Source organism: Branchiostoma floridae, chromosome 2 (genome assembly GCF_000003815.2).
Source record: "Branchiostoma floridae strain S238N-H82 chromosome 2, Bfl_VNyyK, whole genome shotgun sequence".
Taxonomy (NCBI): domain Eukaryota; kingdom Metazoa; phylum Chordata; class Leptocardii; order Amphioxiformes; family Branchiostomatidae; genus Branchiostoma; species Branchiostoma floridae.
This window is the reverse complement of record NC_049980.1, coordinates 1,802,109-1,827,308: the sequence shown is the minus strand read 5'-3', so window position 1 is coordinate 1,827,308 and position 25,200 is coordinate 1,802,109. Positions and strand designations below refer to the sequence as shown.

General features: G+C 43.9%; 3 protein-coding genes across 3 annotated transcripts; 2 read left to right on the top strand and 1 right to left on the bottom strand.

The window, feature by feature from the left end:
• Positions 1–421: 421 nt before the first annotated feature.
• On the bottom strand, positions 422–3,832 carry LOC118432034. Its single transcript, XM_035843537.1, has 2 exons — positions 2,023–3,832; positions 422–1,207 (listed from the first exon to the last, which is right to left on the bottom strand). The coding sequence occupies exons 1-2, from the start codon at positions 3,578–3,580 to the stop codon at positions 1,182–1,184; spliced, it is 1,584 nt and encodes a 527-aa protein (XP_035699430.1). The 5' UTR covers positions 3,581–3,832; the 3' UTR covers positions 422–1,181.
• A 2,517-nt stretch (positions 3,833–6,349) lies between these two features.
• Positions 6,350–10,780, top strand: LOC118410282 (GRB2-associated and regulator of MAPK protein-like). The gene is made up of 2 exons (XM_035811841.1): positions 6,350–7,354; positions 8,015–10,780. The coding sequence occupies exon 2, from the start codon at positions 8,030–8,032 to the stop codon at positions 9,188–9,190; it is 1,161 nt and encodes a 386-aa protein (XP_035667734.1). The 5' UTR covers positions 6,350–7,354; positions 8,015–8,029; the 3' UTR covers positions 9,191–10,780.
• Positions 10,781–13,695: 2,915 nt separating this feature from the next.
• Positions 13,696–18,202, top strand: LOC118410173. The gene is made up of 2 exons (XM_035811711.1): positions 13,696–16,851; positions 17,572–18,202. Exons 1-2 carry the CDS (start codon positions 15,882–15,884, stop codon positions 17,589–17,591), a joined length of 990 nt encoding a protein of 329 aa, XP_035667604.1. The 5' UTR covers positions 13,696–15,881; the 3' UTR covers positions 17,592–18,202.
• The last annotated feature ends 6,998 nt before the right edge of the window (positions 18,203–25,200 follow it).

Below are 25,200 nucleotides of genomic sequence, written 5' to 3'. Positions count from 1 at the left end.
TAAGTTCGCAGTAACACCGTAGACTTCAGTCTAATACCATTATAGAAAAATGTTCGCGGTGGATTTAAGTTCGCGGTGAAGTGGTCACCGCGAAAACCGCGAACATTAATCCACCGCGAACATTTCTGCATTTACAGTATATACTAGTACATGTAATGTTACCTCAAAATTATATTGGTATACTGATGCATGTTGGTACATCTCTTTGAATCACGTTCATATGTGACAGTATTATGGCATCTGGTGGAGTTATGACAGTTGATGTTACATGTAACGCTAGTTCACCTTTATCCGCGGGGTAACCTATATCCGTTGCGGTCAGAAATGGGTATTTAGGGATGTTGATTAAGTCGACGGACGAGAGTTTCAAACTACAATATTTTGAACATACATATTTTAAATACTTTAAACCACCGTCCGTCCAGTTGATATCACTTAATACCATGTTGGTAAACACAACGAATATAGGTTACCCTGCGGATAAGGGTGAACTAGCGTTAAAGCCATTAAAACATAGAAGCACATTTTGGACCATGTTTCTGAGAGGGGTTGTTAACATTATGTTTATTTCAAATTCTGCATAAAGTCCATAAACTCATATTTACTTTTTTTGGTAACATCAACTTTCATAATTCCACTTGGTGCTATAATATGATACTGCCACATGAGAAAACAAAGATGAATCTTAAGTGATTTAAAGAGAGTTAACAGGTATACATAGTATATTTTCTATCTTCAGGTAATGTACATGTATATGTTGGAATGATATGAAATAAGTTCTGTGCAATGTCATTTAAATGTATTTTGGAAGGTGGCGCTCCTGCACAATATACGCAATGTGGAAAACTATGAGATGCCATTTACAAAACAACGGTATACATAAGGATACCAAATGCAATAACAGTTCACACAAGAAAGAAGATGGCCCTAAGAATGTATAACAAAACCATGATAAGAACTTTGCAGGACAAAATTATAACGTTACATTGATATGAAAAAAAATAACTTTACACAAAAACATTCCCCTCTGTTTTTCCTGAACTGTTCCTAAACTAAAAGCAACACTGGTCATATAACCTTAACTTATGTCATATAGACAAACTGTGTTCTATATGTGTTCATGTTGCGCCGCCGCTGTGGTGCTCTCTGCTGCCATACACCCTTTCAAACATGCTAGACTCTCAGCGGCGACCCATTTTGGACAGAGCTGGATCAAGAATAGATAAAGTTTAGAAATACATGTACATCTAATCAACAGTTATCAACTATAGGACACATTCAAATGTTGTACATACCGCTGTAGTTTTGCTCATACGGCCTTCCACTAGAGGCGAAGATAGAGCATGGTGTCTTTACGTTTTGTGCGTTTTGTTCTGTTCCCAATCATGCATTTAGATCTTGCAACGTATTCAAAATATTGTCACACAAACTTCACGTTTTGTCATTTTGCGATCACTTCACTATTGTCATCTAGACAATACAAGATAAAATTGTGACAGGTGCTAGTTACTGTTATTGTTAGTTACAGTACTGTTAAGGTATTGCTGTTGAGGTTTTGACTACATGTTAGTTTGTGAAGAAGTACTTCGAGCAAAATCCATGTTACAAACAGCAAAGACAACAATCCATTCCTATAATTCCGCTCCAGGGCCGAAAGAGCCACGCCCCCTTGTACATGTACTATTTGTTTTGGTGTTATTCATTATTATTATTATTGTTAACATCGGTCTTAAGGAACAATGCCTGGCACTTTTTTCGAAACAATGAAAACAATATGATCGCAGCTTTTAAGCACAATCAACATATACTTCTACTTATAAACGTAACACGCCTGAGAGAACTTCACAGATTCGTCCGAGTCGTCGGAATCTTCCTCTTTCGGTAACTGTTCTTGTATCTGTTCCCTTGTTTTTAAAAACGTGAAAGACTCGTCTTTCTTTGGAATATCGTCTCTTGCTGAATTTCTGATGTGCATGTTATCAAGCGGTACAGAACTTACAGTAGTTGTCGTTAGAACCTCACCTTTTGAGACCAATCCTCCGTTAGGAATCAAGCCGCCTTTCTTAGCGTTCATAACCCTATCTTGCTCTTCGGGTTCGAGACCTAGACTGGAATTGTCTGTGTCTGAGTTCTCTGTGTCCGAGTTCTCTGTGTCCGAGGCTTCTTCTATAATGTCCAGTGGTCTTGGCCCGTAGCCTGCTGTTCTCTGTACGTTTCCGGTGGTCCTTGTGCCGGGAGGGGTCACCGTTGGCGTCTCGGTCAACTGGGAAGATCTCCGCCGACTGGAGTTGTAGAGTCGGCGCCACCACGAGGGTTGCTTGCCGGGTGGAGGCTGAGTGGCCTGTCTCGTCATGGCAGGCGTCGTCCTCCGTGCAGCTGAGAGAGCTGCTGCTCTTGCACGGGCCTGGGATTCCGCCCACTCGGCCCTCATCGCGTCCGTCGCCGCCCCGGCACTGACCGCCGCCACGCACCCTTCCGAGCACGGCCTAACGCGCTGAAGGTGCCCCTGCAGTAGCTTCAGCAGTTCTACGTTTTGTGGCGACGATTTTCTTGCAGGTGTGAACCGTACATCACTATCTATAGACAGTTCCGTCACCACCGCGGCTTGGACGCCAGCTCCTGTAACCTCCCCCTGCTTTGGCAGGCCGTTAACAACAAGAAAAGTCTCTGTACAAAAACTCAAGAGTCTCAAACGCCCTCCGAAGTTTGGGTGATCGTCTGGAAGCTTCCCTCCCACCACCTCGACGTCTCCTGGTAGCTTGAAGTTTTCCAGTAGTTCCTCCATGGTGTATTGTTCTGGAAGGTAGGCCGAGAACCTGCCCGTACAGTCCGTGTGTAGGCATACCAAACCTCCAGTCTGGTTAGCACAAACCAAGTAGCCCATGGGCTGAGCGACTGTCTTAGTTTTCCTCGATTCCTTTTTGCCCTTAAATGAACTTTTAATTCTTTTCAACGTCGACGTCTTCTTCTTACCCCCACCTTGGCTCATATCTAAGACTACTTCCTCAGAGTCTTGGATTGGTTCCGTCTTGTCTATGACTGTAAGACAGTCGCCCACCACGGGAGACATGTTGATGACCTTCGGCTTCATTTTACTCATGTCCTTGGCATAAACATGGCCGCCATCTTTACTCTGGTTCTGGGACATTTTCATACTCAGTAGTCCCAACAACTCGAAAGCTTCCTGAGATTTCCCCGACTCTCTCCACGTCACATTCTCTTCTACTCTGAAGCTCTCCGGGAAAGGGTTCGCCCGCAGTAACTCACTCACGCCGTTGTAAAACACTTTCTTAAAAATGACAAACTTTGCCGGGTGTTTGAGGGGAATCGTCAAGAGGGGACCATACAGACGACCGCTCGTCCTGTGGACTTTTCTGGCGAACACGTCACGCTCTGAATAAGACGACCGCAACAGATAGATATCGTCTTTAGCCAGGTCTGCTTGAGGGTCCTCCCTGGCGACTGTTACGAACACGGGCAGGTCGTAGTCGTTCAGTACTTCGCCAGGAGAGAGAATCTCGTCCGTCCATTCCAACTTCTCGGCCCGCTGCCGAATCCTCGCGGCCTGGTTGTTCCCCATGTTACCGCAACTCTAGCTCTCTCACGACGCCAAGTTTGTCGTCAACACAGAAGACAGATTTAGTCCTAGTCTACAGCCCTGTAACTATGTTCTGTTAGGCAAGAAATGTCAGGCAGGAGCCCTAGGTCTAGAACGCTACAGTTGTTTTGACCGAGACGAGGCCACCGACAAAATCCTGAGGTCATCGTGGTGTCAAACCTGTCCGACGTCTCTATTATACAGCAATGTCTGGCACATTCCACCCGTCCTACAATAGAACAAATACATCCTGCCCTTAGATAAGGCCACAGCAAGTAAACTTTGTGGATGTCATCATCTGCAGATCCCACATTTAACGACAGAGGGCGAGACAAGATGGTAAAGACAAGATGGCTACATATTCAAAATAGATAACATAAACAAGAATTGAAGCAACAATACATGGTGTCACCACCAACAAGACTTTTATATCTGTATTCAGTTATTGAATTGTATGAATAGCTATATATAATTGTAATGTGGATGTATCTTGTGCGTGAAAGAAGTAATTTCCCAACTCTTTACCTTTTAGCAAACATGGCAAACATTCGAAATCGCGTGGCGTCGCGGCAGGGCGCTTGGCCCGGAACGCAGAGGTCCCGAGTTGTCTACTCTGATATGTCCACTGATATGTCACCGATCTTGTGCTCTTGGGAAATACACAACTTTTCTCACTTCACTCAGGTTCAAATAAGTACTTAGCTTCGGATGCTGTAAATGCATTTAAGTTCGCGGATATCTAATTTCGCGGCAGCGAGAAAATGGACTTATCGCGGTGGTTTTAATTTCGCCGTTGCACCATCCACTGTAGTCTCTGACTGCCATGGAAAAATATTTCGTTTTAAATTCGCGGTGAGGCGGCCGCCGCGAAAACCGCGAACATTAAACCACCCCAAAAGTTTCTACATTTACAGTATTAGGGTCGTCCCTCAGATAGGACCTAAATGGAGGTCCCGTGTTTATGGAAAGCAACACCTCGAGCATGTTAAAGAACCCACCGCACTTATTGAAAAGGGTATGTGTCCTTTCCGATGTGAGTGGATCAAATAAATCCGTCCCCATATGCAGCTTGTACTCTTCGGTACAAACCTGGTGTGTTACGCCTTGAGGCGGTTTACCGGGTATACAATACAAACAAACATTGTTTTTATTCATCTTCTGCATACAAAACCTAGGTAATGGTTTCTGACATTTTAATTTGACCTCTGATCTCCCACGTGATTTACCTTTCTGTTTACTTATTGCACAAGATTTGCTGCTTATGTTTTGTTTTTATTGTTTATGAATTGTACGACTCCAGGGAGAATAGCGATACTACATTTAGTATCACTAATGGAGATCCCAATAAAAAATAAAATTAAAAAAACAACAATGTGGGAACTTGTGAAGGCTATGACTAAAGTTCATAAATAGAGTTCGGCAACCTCATACCTCCATGAAACATTTAGAGCTGTTGTAGATCATCTTATGCAATTTACATAATTTATGCATAATTAATGTTCAACTTCAACTTAATTACACTTGTCACAAGTATGAACTTACTATATCATGATCATTTATCATTAACCGACTTTGCAATTTTTGTATTAATTTCATCACAAACAGAGTGTTGAAGCTGGAAGTGGCAGTTACCTGTGATGTTATTGGTATTCTGCACTGGGTGATATTATTGTTTAATGTATAATCTTCACATTTATTCAATCTTTAATACCTTATGACTTGTTAAATTGTATTTTGATTTGTAAATTTTGTAAAAATGTGAAAATGTAGGGACAGCAATTCCATCAACATGTGTACAAGCCACATGCGCAAAAATGAATAATCAATCAATATTGGGAGCAGTGCTAGCTAGTGCCGTATATTTTCCGATATATCAAAAAAAAAGGTTGTGCAAATATCTTTGAACTCGTTGACCTCACACCGTAAGAGCACGTTAACCCTGAGGGCCAAATTGGGGATGACCACCTCCCGGTCGCGTGTTAGGCCACTCGTGTCTGTCACCACACCGGTTAAATCTACCGTTAACAGGCAACAGTTTGTAAAGCTAAAGGGTAAAGGTAGTCTCATACCCTTTTCGAGGCCGTAGGGACAGTGGGTTGTTATCTACTGTGTCTAGGGCACGGTATTGGAAGGCAGAGCCCATCCCGTCTCCTCGCACCGCCTTTACCTCCCCAACCAAAGTCAGGTACCCATTTTTCACCTGGGTTCAGTGAGGAAAGTCGTGCAAAGTGCCTTTCCCAAGAGCACAAAATGGGAAGCATGGCATGAACCCAAGACCACTAGGTTCTGAGCCGGATACACTGCAGTTACTCTACACGGCCATTCTACGGTTTGTGTAAATAGACAAAACATGGGACTTCACTTGACTTGTCGAGATGGCATAGCAGTGTCGTTGGGGTACATATCATATCTAAAAGCAACTTTCAAAACTTTACAACTCATAAAATATCAAAATGTGATAAGCCAACATAGGTTTTTTTCCGTTTCGACTGGATTAAAATGATTGATATGTAAACTGTTTATGGTGAAAGCGCAACAAGTCCAAGACCATTGAGGTATGAATAATCAGTGCCATCCTTGCACAGCCTTAATTCATGGCACCCTCTTGTCCTTAGGTGTTCGCTTGTCTTGAGTAGTCTGCTCTGCGCCAACGGCAAAATGACGAAGCAGGTCTTTCAACGTCGGGATATGACCCAAGGATTTGATGCTATCAGAAGTCAGATAACCTTGCAGCTTCTTTAAACTTCTGAATAGTTAGATAATGTATTGTCAGATTTTCCTACACACATGATAAAAGGATATTTCGTGTCTCGTTGGAACCGTTTTCTGGATTCATTCGTGGATGATCAAGCGACAGAGTGTGAACAGGGTCTTTCTGTGCTCATACTGCGAGAGTAATTGCGAGGACCTTTGACCCTCTTGAAATGCTTATCATATATCCGCAGGCTTCCACGTCTTCGAGCGGCCTGCAGAGAACAGACGACAATGGCGGGGGCAGCTTCCTGAGGACACGTTCTCTGTGGCGCGCACACCTTTTCCGTTTTCTTACTTCTTTCTGTGAATTCTCTTGTAGAGACAACGTTATCTGTCATGAGACGGCTGATATTATGTTCTACTGACTCAAGACCGGCATTGAGCCGTGATTTTGCAGACAATAAGGTCCATGTTTGAGGGATTTGAAGAATTGGTGATCTGCCAAAGGGAAGCTGCGGTCTGAAGTGTCGTCCAACCGCATCGGAAGGGAGTGCGACTCGGGACTGCATCGAGCTCGCGGGTCATGAACTTAGCTATGTCGCCGTGACAGCGCCATTGATTCCAATATCGTGGATCTAGCTAGATATAGTCAGCTTTAGGTTGAAGTTTAGACATCAAGTTTCTCTGTTCTTGGCTTCAAACGCTGCTGTAAACTTTACAGGCCAGTGAGAACGAAAGATTCACCACTGTCCGGCTACAAACTACTCACTAAAGGTGGAGACTGTGTAGTTTGGCGGCTCGCAGCTCAACCAAGTGCCTCAAATGAGTGACGCATCCGTCCTGACTTGTGACGACCGTGCGTTCTAAGTAGCTTTAAACTAGCTAGCTTGGCTCAGCATAACTCGTCGTGTTCAAACGCACGTGGACTTCCATCAACCTACATGCATCTAACAGGTCGACGTGTGGGAAAACGAAGGAGGCACCCACATTCCTTGGCCAGAAAACTCATATAACCGCTACGAAGTCCAGCTTCGCCAGCTGATGGTTTTCCCACAGTAAAATGTGAGTACTGATTGCAATATTTGATTAAAACGACACATTGGACTGATAGTCAAACAGTCCACCTGTATCGCCATATAATTCGTTGGTGATATGCCTGCAACAAAATACCCAAGCTACATTTGATCTGGCAAAAACACGAACATATAAGTTACCGCTCAATGGACAGACCTCTTTATGAACCCAATCCTTTTTTCCATAGTTATTACTTTATCAGTGATAATCTAATGATCCAATACACAACCAGTGGTAAATACATGCCTAAAATAGCCATAAAGAACACCATAATGAAACTCTTATCGTTATATTTTCAATATTGAGTCTCGTGTCTCACGTATCTCTATTGAAGTTTGACAAGGCTTTTGGCAGATTACATGAATATGGTGTTAAACTGTGCCATACGGTCTAACGTATACACTGCCGCTGTGTGTACGAAGCTAGCGTTCATATTTTGGGGGATAATGTGTGCTACTATATAAAAGCTGCAGTCATTTAAACCTTTTGTGTATGACTGAAAGGTAGGCCTCCCCTCTGTTGCCCGAGGGTTGGGCTAGTCTGAATACAGACTATATCATAGGTCACTGAGTATACCAAAATGGTGGCTTGTCAATGTGCTTGTCTGTCGTACTAAAATCTCTTGTTCTATCCTTTTTGGTTGCACAGAATTTGGCGGCAAAGATGGGCAACGTGACGTTATGTATCAAGAAACAAGTGGAGGACTTGAAGTGGCTGGAAGACTCCCTCACTCCTGAGGAAATTCTTGAGAGATGCAGCCTCCCCACTTTGGTCAAGGTCACTCAATCCGACCGTCGTTCTCAGCTTAGCAAAGACCTCGTCCTCCTGGTGAATTCCTCCTTCTCGGAAGAGAAGGTTCTTGCGCAGAGCTTGGAGCGGGAGACTGGGAAGACTATCGGTCCGCTGGTCAGTATCCCGGCGTCGTACACGGGAACGTTCCGGCTGCTGGCGCCGCAGTCGTTCCAAACGGTGCAGGAAGTGGTCGACTCGCAGCCATTCTCTGGCACCTTCACGGTGGAAGAAGACATGAAATGGAAGAAACAGCGCCTGCCAGACTCTGTACAACAGATGATGATCAGCGAGCTTGGAGAGTCCGGACTCAAGGGGAAGTTCCCAAAAACTCTCGTCAGAAGGGGGGATCTACTTTCCATGAGGGGGATTCTCAACCCCACAAATGGCGAACCACAAGGAGAAGACAACCCACTGAACGGCGACGCAGGCGGTCAGCAGAAGAAAGGATCCAAGAAAAGTAAGAAGAAAGGTAAACCGCTGCCGGCGTACGTGATCTGTATGAACCAAGACGGTGAAATTATGTGTATCCCGTCTTATTGTAGTGGCAGATTCTCGACCGTAGCTCTACGCAACACGAGCGGCCCCACGTTCACCCTGAAGGATATCGTGGATGACGCTGACATAGACTTGCCGGCGGACGTGCTGTACGTCGACGGGGAGGCGTTCATGGAGGACGAACACTTCACGGGACTCGTCAAACTGCTGACGTCGTACGAGAAGAAGCTTGTCGTGGCGTCTATTCTAGAAGAAGACGGGGGTTTCTCTTCCGTAGAGTTTGGCGTGGATTGTGGGGTGAAGTTCGCGCCCGCCGATCCGGACGACCCGAAGAACAGAGACTTCTTGAAGCGAGCCACGGCCACCCCTAACGACGGGAGCGTGACACGGAAAAGGCTCGGCAGTTTTCGGCCTAACCTCGGCGGGTCGTCGTTTCCGTCCATGGACAGCATCAACCTGATCGGGAAATGGAGGAACAGATCTCTGAGGAGAAAGGGGGAGAAGTCTATCCCAGAAGAAACAGAGCCACCAAACTGACACTAACCACGTTACATGGGGCATGATACCTTGAGAAACTATATTATTCTCTTAAAGTGAGCCTTGACTGTTTATATTTTACCTTAGCCTTAAGAACATGCACTTTGCATAGTATCAGGTCCATTTCTTCACTGTACATTTGTAAGTTACATTTCACATTACTCTCTTTTATCCAAACACGAACCTTGACTTTGTTGGCGCTTTGTGAATTGTTACGATGTAGAAAGAGACACTATGGGAAACCTGCTGTAGATGAGGGCCAGGTGTGTGTAAGTTTTAGATCAGGATTACAAAGTTTTTCATAGTTTGAGAAATACCAGGTGTGACAGGTGGTTCGGTTGAGTCCACTTCACACGTGAACGTTTGACATGGAATTTTCTTGTAAAATGATTGTTATTACATTGTATTTCACCAATTACAAGATGGGTGGACAGCACTTGACACAAGGACATTAATGTACATCAATACACAATACAGCCATATACGTATGTTCATCCATATATATCACTTTAACATTGCTCTTTCAATTTGTAGTGATATTTTACAAATGACAAACTAAATTTTAGATAGATAGTACTATACACAAGAAGTCTATACATCAATATCCTTTGACAAAGACATCAATATATTAATATATGGAAAGAATTTTATATATGAATTAGTGTATTTGTAAGCATGAATGTAAGCATTTACTTATGTGAAGAAAATATAGATCAATTATTGTTTTTGATCTTATATCAAGGACATGTCAAACTATTAAAGACATGACAATTGCCCATCTTATCTATTATGTACCTCATCTAGTTCAGCAAAGAAAAGAAAAAGAAAAATATGGTATTTTCTTAAATCCCAACAGTTGTAACAACAGAAGACGATATTTAATTGCGATTTTTGTGATCTTTATACCTTTTGTGTACTTTCATTGTTTTGAAAAGCTTAATATCTAGAAGTAATAAAGATAAAAGTACTGATAATGTAGCTAAATGACCTTCATTGTACATATCACATTATACAAAATAGATCTGTGATTTAAATTTCAATGTTTGCCTTTCTTTCGTGCTCAGATTTCTCTGTACGGTTGTTATGTTTTGCGGTAGAGGTTCTGTATGGGCCATGTATACAGGTCAAGGTTCGGAGTTCAAACTACAAACTGACTTTTCCTGTCGAACCACAGTCAGTAGCTCAATATCTCCGGTCATCTGTGATAAACGTGCCATTACAAAAGGTCACCACTTCGTCATCTGTCATTCGAAGAAAACAAATGTTATTTAGGATTTTATTTTGACTTCGCCTTTTATTAATATGAGTGTCAAGGGGGATGAAAAATGATTACAATTTTGATAACGCTACTTACTCGTCGAATACAAAGCTTATTGAAGTGCTAATGAAATTTGATCGTGATTTTAAGTTACCGTCAGCATGCCTACCACAAACCTATGCCTTTGCTTCACATTTTAACGCCTTTTATTTCATGATTTGTCGATTTCATGAATTGCTTATAATATCATAGGAGAGGTATTACTATTATCTTCTCTTCGGACATCTGTTGTGCCATTTTCTCCGAGTCAAAATAAACATGGTGAAATTTTCGTCAATAGTTTTAAAGTCAATTATTGGATAAACTTGACTGTTCACATCATTACAAGGCTAGGGTAGCCATCAAAGGATAAAGACATACGTATTCAACATCATGTAAACAGACAAATACTTGGATATATATATAGATCATGCTTTGTCAGCGAATATTGGAATAGGACAGTATATGAACAACATAAGTACCCCTAACATCTGTTTGGAGATGTTCATTTTTAGATTACTCGTGCTTGAGCGAAACGTTCTGTCGTGTAATAGTGCAGTGGTAAATTGTGTTGTTGTTTTTTTCATTCGCCTAGCAAAGGCAGAATTTAATGGTAGCGTTTGCACCACAATCGCAACTTCAAAGTCGCCGGTACTAGTCCACGTGAGGTTTTTAACGTTACCAGGGACAAAGCTTTGTGAAGTAAGTAAGGTGTGTCGTTGTGAATATAATTGCGTGCACCCAGCCCTGTAAATTACACAGCTTTACCCTGGGTGTGTCTACTACAGCCGACATGCCACGAAGTCAGAATTGAATTTGCTTGCTTGTTGGCTGGCTTTTTTCAGTCAAAACTCTGGACATTTGGACCTTCCAAACATCTATATTTAACAGTTGTCGAGACGTTGCAGCATTTTTTTCGTGGCTGGATTTTCCTGCCGGTATTGACTGTGGTACGGCAAGGAGGGCACCACTGTTGTTCTGGACCAAGGACTTGTTCTGGACGCGCTGTAGTTCAAAGTGCAGCGCAGGATTGCCAAGTATCGCTCGGTAGTTTTACAAAGCGACTCGTTACGCGAGAAGAAGAAGAAATCAACATCACGTTCGTCTGGAAGGGATGATCCATATCATATTTGTGGGACAAAACCAATATCAAGTCATGCGAAAGATGGTGCGTCAGATAAGCGGCATCTAAGTCGAAGTCTGTTTGTTCCCCCCCTCCCCATTCACCCCTCAAGGTCAAATCTCAGCAGTTTGAGGTCGAAGAGGTCACACTAGAAGAGAGAGATTTGCGACGTCCTTACTATACGGGAAATGTAGAACTGTAAGTACGACATGCCAAAACATATGACAGCAATATTATACCGTCGTGTCACCGCGAAATGAACAGAGCACAACATGGAGAACCAAGTAGTGACGGTTTGCCGCAGGTAAGGGTCGTAGCTGGTAGATTTCCTGTGGACTCTCTGAAACATCGTGTTGTTAAAGGTGTGCGGGCGTCGCGAGACGACAAGGCCGCCGGAGAGGTCACAAGAAAGGAACTCGAGGGCTCAGCCTCTACCGTGGGTATCGTTACTGAAGATAAACAGGCATAGGAAAGGAACACTCGCACGGTCACTGTCATAATTACTCTTAACTTTTATTACATAAATATTAGTTTGGTAGATACTATAGTAATATAACCATGGCCAGTTCGGATCTACAAAGTGGCAGCCTGGTGTCAGGCTTACAGTGGCGCTGGGAAACAGACTACAACATATCCCAGGTTCTCGATAACCATGCCCTGCCGCTGTTAGCTATGGTGAGACAGCCGGACCCAGACATCCCGCTCCAACAAGGCGATGTGCTCTTACTGCACTCCTCCTACTCCAGTCATAAGGTTCTGGCACAGTGTATGGACCGTCAGGGCGGGAGACTGGTGGGTCCCATGTTTAACATTGGTTACAGTTATCCCGGGACTTTCGAAGTCATGTACGGCGAGGGTAGGGTCTTCGACAGCGTGCAAGAGATCTTGAAAGCGGTGGAAGACGACCCTTCGCGAGTCTTCAAAGTTTTGGTGGAGGAGGACGTCGTCTTGAGCGACAAGGAGAGGGTACCGAAATCTGTCGCTCACAACCTCGGGATGTACAGTGATAGGAAACACGCGTGTCGGAGGGGAGACATTCTCCTGCCCGAGGGGAAGGCAGTCCGCCTGGCCGGGCACAAGGGCATGGGCCGCCTCGCTAGTTTCGGCAGCGCGAAGGAATGGAAGAGGACCCTGCTGAGGAAAAAGGAACGATCGAAGATTGACGGAAAAGAGGAGGTTTACGAGTATCTAGTGTGTAGCAATCAGTTGGGAGAGGTGCTGTATTTACCAGCGAAACACAGGTCGACTTTTACATCCGTCCGACCAACATCAAGCGAACATTCTCAACTTCAAGTTAAAGATATCGTCGAAAAGACGAAGCTACCGATTGACGTGAAGTTGCTTAGCGGGGAAATACCCAGAGGTGACTTCCAGTCGACGCCATTCTTTCGACTCCTCGATGCTTACAAAGAAAGCGTAGTTCTGGCGTCTTTGATTAAAGGGGACAAGGTCAGGGCGGCAATGGAACTGTCTACAAGCGCCCTCTTGCGGTTTTGTCTCGCAGACACATCTTCCCGTGAATACGCGGAACTTTTGATCAGGTTACACACGCAGAACAACGTCCTGCCGAGAAACTCGGAAGCGGATAAGATTGTGAGCGTCGCGGCGAGCACCACTCCGACAGGGAAATCCGCCCCGATGGAAGAAACAGTGAACACGGATGGAAACGTGTCGCCGGCTGCGTACAGCACGTTCAAACCTGACATGTACTCCTCTGACCAGACCAGCACTCCATCTAACGAAGACGTTCTGCATGGACATCAAACCAGCCAGCTTGCGACTACCCAGGCAAGTTTCCTCAACTCAAGGAAATCCAGCTTCTCCCAAAAACTGAAGTTGCCATCTCTGATGAAAAGGAAAGCTGGCCGCACCAAAGCGGATGCACACAGCGCTGCCGCAGACGACGCCGTAAATGTCTACAAAGAAGCGATGGAGGCTATCGACTCCTTACAAACAGTCACAGGGCAAGAGACTGGGAGTAAAGAAGCTCAGGACGAAAGGGCGGTGGAAGAGGTCTCGTTGAGCTTTGTTGGAGAGAAATCCCCTACGAAGAAAACTAGTCTCTTAAATCCGGACGCCGCGTGGGAAAAGTTCGGGGAAGATGCTGTTGAGTTGCCTACTTCCGCACGAAGTGATGTGACTGTCATCCCGTCCCCACTACCCCAGACAGCCAGCAAACCCCGCCGACCCGCCCCTCCCATCCCACTGGCTACCACTGAAGGTCTACAAAACCTAGACCTCAAGAACAACACGAGTCCAGGTGGTAGAACACAGGACGATAGTGGGTGGGTGTCACTGAAGACCTCTAGCGGAGGACAGCGGAACATCGTTAAGACAATGACGTCCCGACCGGCGGGCCCACCACCACCCATACCGGACCGGCAGAAATCACCCTCAAACTGAGCAAAAACGGTTTTAATGATATTAGGTCAAAAGAACTTCATCGCAGATTCGTAGTACAGTGTCAAAAGGGGTATTCCACTCCAGAATTGAGTTTTATTTTCCGATAGATATCAATCCTTGGTATTTTCAGATAGAGATATCAATTCTAGGAAGTACTAAATGCATACTACTTCACATTATACGATATCAAAAGTACCCATTAGCCCCACGCATGCGAGAGAGTATTCAGTATTACAATAAACTCCCTAATTACTCTCTCATTAGATCAATTTATCTCAGCCTATGCATATGGTTGAATACAATGTGATAACGCCTTACTAAAGTTAAGTTACAAAACAAATTTTCTGGGCGATAAGAGAAACTCGTCTTAATCATCATGTGTTCTTCGATATCTTATGAGCAATTGGAATTTTTGGTGTGCTTATAAATACGTCCATCATTGGGTAGGGTCTACATTGGTTTAGTGAGTGTCATATTGTTTTACAAAACCCACCTCGCGCAATTCACCACAAGTGGAATTCCATAAAAAGGTCGGCTGATTATATATCAATTGATACATTATCTGTCGGTAAATTAGACTCCCTTCTGGAGTGGAACGCAGATGTAGCACAACTACCTGCTCTGTGACAAAGTTTGTGAGAAAATCCCACTTTCCCTGCACCTGTTTGTCCTAATGCAAACTGCACACAGTGTTACACACACATGCACCACGCATAGACAAGGCAAACATCCCTCACACATGTTTACACCATACCACAGACGGTCCAAACAAGCCGCTAACATACACGGAACTTCCTGTGTCATTGGCATTTATTGATGTGTTTGACGTTCGTTAATGGTAACCTACTTTATATCGATTTATTTGTAACTAGCGTACGTCTGAGATTGTTTAGCCTGTATCACTGAATATTGTATTTTCAACAAGACGAGTGGACAATATTTGCGTTACCGTAGATTGCGTATTTATTGATGTTTTATGGGGTGATGTAGGGTTTTATAGTATTGACGGAACAGGGTGATTCAGGTAAGGTTGCTTTTAACAACTGTTCGAGAAATTTTAAGGATACAAAATTTGTCACATTTTCGTGATGTCGTGAATACGTCAGTTAAGGCTTCTTCAAGAAATGTACACATAATTATCATATAATAATAAAAGATGCAGTTTCAATTGATATTGTTTTCTACTTCAGACCTATTAATGTGTGTGCTTAGTCTTCCAGAAGGGAAATATATGCAATGTATACATCGTCCTAAGCCGGGAGCATTATTCGATCTTTTAGCCCCCAAACCCCATTTTTTTCCATCTTGACCAGGGTTTACATACAACATGAGTGTTATTTGTCCCAATTCAATATTGCTGGGTTCGAGGGTACCAGACAGGCAACAAACGTCCTAGAAGTGGACTTTAGCAAGTAGCGTGCCATGGCATGTATGTTTAGGCTTTTCTTACATACACTCTTGTATCCAGGCTGCGACCAACCTTTTTAGTCAACGAAATACACTTTATTGACATTTGGGTGCCGGCCCTCTTTTGTGGCACTCGGTTACGAAAGAATGCATGGACGGTGCAGTTGTAGCAGAGTATTCACTGGGCAAACAGAGACTATTGCGATGCACACGTAGTCAAACAGAGGGTATCATAGAGAACTTGTTTTCTGTGTACGGTGATCGCAGATTTGTCTCAACGGATGGACGACAAAGTTTCAGTGCATTTATGGAGATAGGTGTGTCCTGGTTGCGATTGTAAAACGGCCCACTGTTCTGACGTGCCCGGTGGAATTTATGACCTTTTGGTAAACAAGGCTTGGACTTAGAACTTCTTCCCAAAATATAGCGTTCTGCAGAGTAGTGCCGTGTATTCTTCCAAGATGGCTACCTGGCGGAAACCGTTAACGTCGAACGTGCGCCAACCGGCTACAGTCGGATACCGGGCCCCGCCGATGAAGAAGGTAGCGTCACTGGGTCTGAACATCTCTCGAGATGTCCCGAACCTTCTGGAACAGATATACACCAGCAAACAGGGTCGGAAACGGGTGCAGAAAGTGGAGACTGTATTGATCCACCGTGTGGGGGAGAGCTCGAGCGACTCCTGTGCTCCGCTGGAGTATACCGCCAGTTTTGAGGCCTCCCATCCCGCCTACACCTGTCTACTGCCTACCAGTGCGGAAACGAGTGACTACCAAGATTTGTTACCGCCTTCCAATGTGTCCAAGGACTCCCCATCAACTTCTAAACCTTCGACAGACAACGAAACGGTCACAGAAGATGGCAACAAAGATGAACAAATCTCTGATGAAGAGCAGAGAGACGTGGATGCCAAAGATGATGCAGTCGGACAAGATACTGTATCAGACACTGGAGAGAACATGTCGTCCGCCTCGTTGGACGTAGTAAGAAACTCGGAGGAAGACACGACTTTCCCTACTAGCAGCATTTCTCTCAGCCCGGATAAGTACGATCCGGTGGGACCGGAAGAAATCATCCTCCACGAGCAAGCTGACGCCCTAGAACTGGAGAGGTTGACCGGCGCTATCCTGACGTCCACACAGAAAACAGACGCAGGAGTCCAAAAGTCTAGCGAGAAGAGTCGCGACGACGTGTACGCTTTGGTGTCGGGAGAAGGGAAACACGTACCGAAGGACATCACAGCCCTCCCCGTCAAGAAAACTCCCAGCAGGCGAGGTCCTCCGCCGCCCCGGCCCCCGAGGTCCAACTCACAGAAGCGCGTCCATTTCGGAACCGTCGCGACCGTGGGAGAAGAAGTTCCCAGGGACAACTGGAAGGGCGACCGTCGGCAGCAGTCCCCGGGACAAGCTCCGGACCAGCAGAAGCCAGCAGGTGGTTTAGAGCGTTCTGCCAGTAACGTTTCGTACATAGACATTACCGGCATAAGGAAGGATTCTCGGCCCTTGATTTTTGTGTAACATCTATTTATTCCTACATGTATACAACACATCTATGATCATTTTGTACAAAAAAAATGTTTAATTTCATAACTTACCTATACGAATATCGCACATTTGACAGACAAAAAATGACCTTTGTTAGGCTTTGTTACGTAGAGCTTCTAGCTTACTTAACGCGTAGAATAACAGCAGCACGCGTAGTTAGCACAATCTTCAAATGGATGTTTAGGCTTCCAAATGTATTTTTGTAAGCTATTTTTACCGTTCTTATTTATGAATTGTTGTGGCAACTTGTTAAAACACAGGTAACGTTAGATTATATTTGGAGACGGCACTGTCTCATACAACTGCAGTACTATTTCCCCAAAAGCCCATTTCCTGGCTATGTCTAACGCTAGTTCACCTTTATCCGTTGGGTAACCTATATCCGTTGTTTTTAAAAGCAGGGCATTTGGGGATATCACGTTGACGGACTTTGGTTTAAAATTTCAATATTTTCAGTACATTGCAGTTTAAAACTACCACCCGTCGACTTGATGTGCCTAAATCATATACTGTTTTTAAATATTACGGATATAGGTTACTCCGGGGATAAAGGTGAACTAGCGTTACATTCACCAACATGTTTATTGACCCCTCCGTGTTCCACTAGGCCTAGTGAGGTACCAGTGATGTGGTGTGCCTACCCAACCTTACACGGGGAGGGACAACTGCGGACCGCAAAGCTTTCCTCCCCAAGCTAAGCCCTGACCATTCGCAGATGTCAAAGTTCGTCCAAAAGAACAAACAGGACTATTGACCTTATGTAACAATTCTTTTCGATATCAAAATAGGCCCAAAATCTTCTTTTCTGATTGATCAATTACGCCAAAATTAAGATAAGAATAGATTGTACAAGCTTACAAACGATCGCCATTAAATGCCATGAACGATGTTAAACTGCTTTAGATATAACGCTAGTACACCTTTATCGGCGAGAGCAACCTATATCCGTTGATTTAAAATAAAAAGAGTATTTAGGAATATCAAGTTGATGGACGGTGGTTTTAAACTGCTATCTAAAGTATTGCGATTTGAAACCGCCTATTTTTGAAAACAACGGATATAGGTTACCCCGCGGATAAAGGTGAACTTAAGTTACACTGAATCGGTTTTAATGTTTGCATCAAAGCGATAATGCACTGCCACATACTCTATAACTCCGCCTAGCTTTTGACAGCAAAGTTATGAATCATGTCACCAAATGGCTTTTGCTTTCAATAAAAGAAATCCATATGCTGAAATGATGACCTAGCACCACAGAATATCACTCTAATATTCTGGTTAGAAAACAAATTCAATTTGTTTTAATATGATCTTGCTGATCTCAATGTGTTTATCGTTCATTTTTTATAGCAAGCAAAATACGGTTAAAATAAAAATATCTTCTTACGTTGTTCAATCACGACAAGGTCATGAAAGATCCAATAAATTGCGCTTGTCTCATTTAACGACGCGTGTGACGAAGCGTCCATTTCCTTGTGAACTACTTGTTTTCTGGCCATGTCACACTTTGGGTTGAACGTAGAAACTAGCCCTCTATTCGCGGGCGACATTCAATGTAGGCCGGTGTCTCTCCCGACGTGACGTTATTTGACACAGCAAATTCAACACAAAGTTCACAGTCTAAGGGTTTGTGTAATTTGTGCCCACGTCTGTGATTGGTCGAAGGTCGCAGGTCGAACGTGTGGAACAAAGCGTAGTGCACAAAAGCGGTGTGACGTCAGAGGTAACCGTAAAGACGTTTCTACGGTATGGTACTGTATTATACAGGAGTCATTCAACAGATATAACGTTATAAATGTCTACACGCAACAGTGTATGTCTGTGTTAACAAGTCAATTACTCATGGCTACCACCTAGAATCCAGCAATAAATTACAGTTGCCGACATTCTACAAACAGGTGTTAGGCCACGCCAAGTACATTTTATGGATGACATCCTCTGCAGACTGCAAAAATAGTGAGATAGGGCGAAAAAAACAAGATGGGTAAAAGAGAAACAAGATGGCTTAATTTTTCAAAATAGACACCATAAACGTTGCAACAAGAATTGGAGTGACAAAACGTGGTATTACAGCCAAGAAGCCATTCATTCCTGTACTCAAGAAGTTAACTAGTGTAGTAAAAGTGACGCTGGTATGATAGACTGGTATCACTTATGAAGTTGGCAAATACACTCATGACTTAACTTACATATTTGTACCACTTTTACAACTATCCAAGTAGTTTCACTTTTCAGTCAGGCATGGTTACCTCTCTAGTATCACTTCTACATTGTGTACAAGTACAATCATTAGGCTACAACACAACATACTTCCCATTTGGTACTTTCTCGTCAGGTTGACCTTCTCCGAAAAAGAATTCGAAGAAAATTCTTGTGTTTTTTTTCCTGAAATCAGAAAAAAATGATTTCTGCCATAGAATTTACTTCCTGTGCCCTTCCGAAGGAAACTAGTCATGATTTCCGCCTGGTCTCTGCCCAGTTTCCCTGTTTATCTAACATCTGCTTGGACACTATACGCAGAAAGTAGAAGACTGGTCTACATGTGGTGTGTGATTGTGGTGGGAACATTTTTCGGCCTTGAAATAGATAACGTTACAGACTAGTTAGCTTCTACCAGGCTTCACAGGTCACCGGAAAAATAGTAAACATTGGCCAAATAGACAGACAACATGCAATAGGAGTTAGCTGGTAAAAAAACACAGGTGACAACAAATGTTGCCCTCGGCCAGCTAACTCATCTGTATGATATCAGTTTAGCTGGCAAATTTCTACTGTTTTCCAGTCACCTGTGGAGCCTGGTAGAGTCTACAGAAAAGAGGCCTCGAATCTTCCGAAGCGCCCCCATACGTTTGTTGCTGATATTGACCGGCAAGTTGGGGGGTACCTAACCTATATCCGTTGTTACATCAAACTGCAAGATTTTCAAATATTGGGGTAACCTATATCCGTTTTTATACCAAACCGTAATGTTTTCAAAAAATTGTACTTTGCAACCACTGTCCGTTGACTTGATATCTATCTGGTGCACTTGCAGCCAGTGCCATAGGCAGGCACCCAAATTGAGTAATGAGGCTGATTGACGTGGTCGAGGCACCTCCTCGAGCACGGGACCCCCGTTTTATGTCTCTCCCGGAAGATGATTTCGTGGAATGATATCATTAAATACCGTTTCTAAAAACAACGGATATAGGTAACCCCACAGATAAAGGTGAAATAGCGCTATATTTGTGCATGGTGCACCCAGGTGGAATGATTGGAGACCGTGCTACCATTCAGCTACCCTGCGCTCGTACCTGATTACCCGCTGGCGCAGAATTCCTGTCCATTATGTCTCCTTCTGCGCCATTTGAACCGCCCACCTGCCCCCAGGGAACGCCTCACACACATCACATTTTCTCACGCACTCTGTCTGAGGCCCAAGTAGAAAGTCTTGTTTTCGGTGACCTTTCCTTTCAACTCGCTGTCAGCAACAAATGGGAGCCATCTTTTCCTGTTGATCTCCATATCGTTTGTAATCATTCTAACGTACGGAATCGTCGAGTCGGACCCCACACCGTGAGGCGATATAGCTTACACGTATTCTGAAGGATCTTATGGCATATCTCAGGTACATATTGGATGCCTGATTCATTGATGTATTGATTTATATCCTATAATGGCGAGGCTGGACTGCCATTAGTGCAAGTCCCCTAGTGATCTAGCCAAAGGACATGCGACAAACGGCTAGGGTATGTTTGGGGATATTTTATCAGATCATCTGATTTGTTGACGGATTTGTAATATCCACGTCGCGCACACGCCCGCCCGTTTCTCGGACTGTCCAGATAGTGACTGTAACCTAAACAGCAATGGCGGACAAAATAACAGCTCGACCTGCTCTGATAAAGAAATCTCGGAGTTTCAGGTCATTTCCGAACCTTCTGCAGCCCATTGCTGACAAGAAGAGGTCCAGTATGCGCTCTACGGATCGGATTCTCGTCGCCAGGGCGCCCAAAGAAGCAAGAGCCGAACCCCGGAAGCAGACGACACCAGGTGACACAGATATACCGGTAACACCCAAGTCCCGACCAAACAAGCAGACTCGCTTGAATACGGTTACACCTCAACAGAAGTCTCTTAGGCCACCGCCACCAAAGGAAGAAGATGTGTCGTTAAGATACAAGCATCTTGGCCTTACCGATGTTGTCGCTGATGTTGACAATAGCGACGCACGTGACGATAGTTCAAGTACACAATCTAGACGGTTGAGTACATTTCTTTACGACGAAGATGGGATCGCTATCCCACGAGATTTAGCTCGCGCCAAAGAAGACAGTATAAGGAGAAAGAAGGGTAAGTCTAACATAGTCTTCTATGAGGATCCGACTATCATTACCGTAGACGATGGCCTACCAGCAAATGACCTTGGCAGCGAAGGACAAACAAAACTCCGGAAAGACAGTCACGAACATTTCGAGGTCCATGTAACAGAAGAAACCCTGGTGAATGGACAAGTCGACGACAACATTGTCGTTGTAGACTTTCCGGACGATATCCCCTACAATAGTGCACTCTTTCCCCCTGCCATTCATCTAAATGCAAGATATACATCGAGTGTCAACAGTCGAAAAATTGAGTCTGAAAAAACATACTATCCCCTCGTGCCTGCATCTGACAAAACTGTCAAGAAAGAAAGAACAGTTCGAAGGCCAGAGTTTGTGGAAATGCCTTTTGATGCTGACCTTTACGATTATGACGATGTAGTATATATGGGACATGTACCTGAGGATGATATAGGCTACGGCTCGTTGGATAGGAACATTACAGGTGTCAAACCTGAGACTGGCTCGCCACCTAACGGTTTCTCTCAGGCCGACAAGCTGAGTGTCCGTGCTACGGGCAGGATTCAAAGCTTAGATAGATCTGTAGACTACGGTAGTTATTGCCTAGAACCTGTTACTTCCAATCGTTCTGATGGGGGCGCGGAAGGTGCAGAGACAACTAAACACCGCCAGGTGGCGCGGTGGGCACATCACGTTCAGAGTTATCACAACAGCGTGTCTCATTCGTCTCTTAACATTGACGCCTTCAGCAGCGCGACAACGGGGCTTTTCAGGTTTTCGGAAACTAACCTGGTGGAGGTGGAATATAACGAGTCCGTGTACGATGACTCTGAGGGGGAGGACTCCATACAGGCACCGCCGATCTCCCAGATCTTCCCTGACGAAGAGAGCACGAGATTTGCCGAGGAGGAGGCGACTGAGGACGACCCAAGGCACTCAAGACAGCTCGTGTACGATAACAATGGTCAACATGGTGAGCGAAAAAGGACAACTTCGGTCACAAAGCCTACGGTAGCTGTAGGGAACGTTTCACAAGGACCAACGGCATCCCGGTCTTCACCAGAGGACACTACAGAGTACTCCGCAAAAGCCGACTTTTTGCCGCCAAAAGCTAACAGTGCCACGAAATATGCTAATGTCAAACATATCAGTACCGACAGTAGTGCTTTAGATCTTTGTAACGACAGTATTGATGTAGAACAGGCCGCAGTAACTATAGAACAAATGTTGCAAAGACGACTCAGTAGTGGGCAAGGTACAGTCGGGACGGACGTTGCCAGGCACGCTAGGCGGAAGAACACGACGAGTGAGCCGACTAGAGCCGAACAACCACCGAGAAATACCGAACGTCAGCCGAAGACGGTTGGACCATCACATGTTGTTCCAGCGCAAACAAAGAAAGTATCGGCAGTGGCGGATGAAACACCACCTAACAACAGTGAAAAGGACATCAATCGACCGCGGATGAACTTCACTACGAAGAAAAAGGAATCAAACTCCAGTCGCCGAAATTCGTATTCACAGAACACTGCTAATGTTAGCAAAGGGGTAGAAATTAGAGCTCTTACTTCCCATGAAAACGAGACAAAAAGCAACAGTAAAGTCTTTGAACACTCTGTACCCAACAGTAAACAGACAGAGACTGAGATAGCCATGCAACCAAGAACGTTAAGGACAGATTCTTTCACCATAAGGTCAGGGTTAGAGACAGATGACGATGATTCCATGTCCTCACGCAGCGTCAACACCATGATTCAGCGGTTTGAATCCATGAAACGTTCTAACCGCACTACTAAAGGCGCAACTGGTCGGATGGTGGAAGAACAAAATAGGGACGACTCAATGGTCCAGTCAGTTTTTATATAATTGAATTGAATTGAATTGAATTGATAATGTGTTACCAGGTGTAAAAGATGTAGAATAATATCACGTAAACGTTCGAATGAACCACAGCATCTGTCTTGGTAGAACAGTTTTTAGTCGGTCTTGTCGGCATTTATCAGATGACTGATTCACTGCGCTGACGTTCCAGAAGTCGGAAATGACGTCAGGAGCGAATCAAAAGTGGTGGGAAAGTGGAATCTTCCACAGTCAGGGTTCAGTGACTGGTTTGTAAGATGTGTTTTAAAAGGAGGCAATTTACATCAGGGCGCACCAACCCTTATTGAACCATGACGGTGATAGTTTCTGTCTTCCTGTCACTTTTGATTAGCTCCTGGCGTCACTTTCGACTTCCAGAACGTCAGCGTAGTAAACCAGTCATCTGAGGAAGCAAAGCAAGTCCCATGTAAGTCCTCTGTGCAAGAATGATAGATAAATAGATATGTCATTCGTCACAAAATAGTATCCAGGCTGTTTTCTTTGAGATATTTAGAATCGTTAGTAAAAATTGGATTACAATGGCAAGAACGTTTTTAAAACATATTTTCCTGCCTTGTCTTAAGAACGCAGTGAAAGTGTACATGTCTCTATCTTTTCTCGGTCGCTTCATGGTATTTTTTCTGTGGGTATATTATAAAAAAGACAAAAGAGTCATGATGAAGATCCTGCAATACTGACGAGAGGTTACACTCGAATTGAATAGAAGATAAAAAATGATTGCAGAAAGATTTGTTTGATATTAGGACTAGGTTTCGTGTCATTGCGCCGAGAGGCACACGTTTAACTTCTACCATGACGTTACAATTGAAGACGGACAGAAGAAAAGTTCCAACTAAGAAATACTATGTATTTTATTAATAAATCTATAACATATAAACACATAGGTGGTTATGACTGAATTCTAGTTTATTAACGTTATATCAAAACGTGCGCGACACGGTTGCATTTGTTTATCAGCACTGTGAGTTTGATCATAGGGTCGGCCCAGAAGGTATTGCGAAATTCATTTCGGATAGTAACGTAAAGCCAGCGGCCCCGCGTATTAGGGAGCTTCATCAGGTGTAAGCATCAAGCATCAACCCTCTGCAAACTCCGGATAAGTTGCCAAAAGTTACATATCGAAACTGGAAGGCACAACCGTACTCCTCTGCAGCATAGAGTCTGCAAATTTTGTGATCTACAACAGGTAGAAGTTGAACAACATCTTATTTTACACTGTAAATTGTACCATAAGGAACGGATTGTGCTTTATGAATATATCAGAAAAGAGTTTCCATATTTTGAACATCTTAATGTAACGGATAAATTTCTATTTTTGATGCGCCTAGATAAACCCTGTATATTAAACATTATTTGTTCCTATATCTACACCTGTACAAAGAAGCGAGAAGATGTCGACCATCATGTTAGCTTAGTACCTTCAATTAGTTAAATTGTATCTTGTTGTCCCTGCATATGTCTGTTATGTCTGTTATCAGTGACCTGTATCTAGCCCGTCGAGGCATGAATGTACAATAAAGGTCTTCATTCATTCATTAAAGAGCCCAACACACTTATCGAAGAGAGTAGAGTGTGATGCCCGGCGTGCTTGGAGAGGCGGCCTACACCTGCAGTTGCACGAACAGTCCTGAGATTTTACCCGAGATCCCTATCTGGGGGTGTGGTTATATTTTGCGAGGAGAAGTTGAATTTATCCAGCAATAGTCTCATTTTTTTGTATCTGTGAACTGTATCTTTTCAGCATGTCTTGTTGTGACCTGTACTTAGCCCGGCGTGGCAAAAATGTGCAATAAAGGTCTTCATTCATTCATTCATTTATATTTCATCTCCCTATGTGATCAAATGAAACCATGCATAAAGTACGTAAAACTATTGCCCGTGCATCGGGGAAAATCTGCGAGAGAGAAGACAACCAACCATACCACCTTTCTCTATTTCTAGAACCCTTTGTAGTCTGCTCGTACAGTTATACATACACAAATTTAAAGAATTTCAAACTACACTTGCCTCTAAACTTTATTGATCAGTAAATC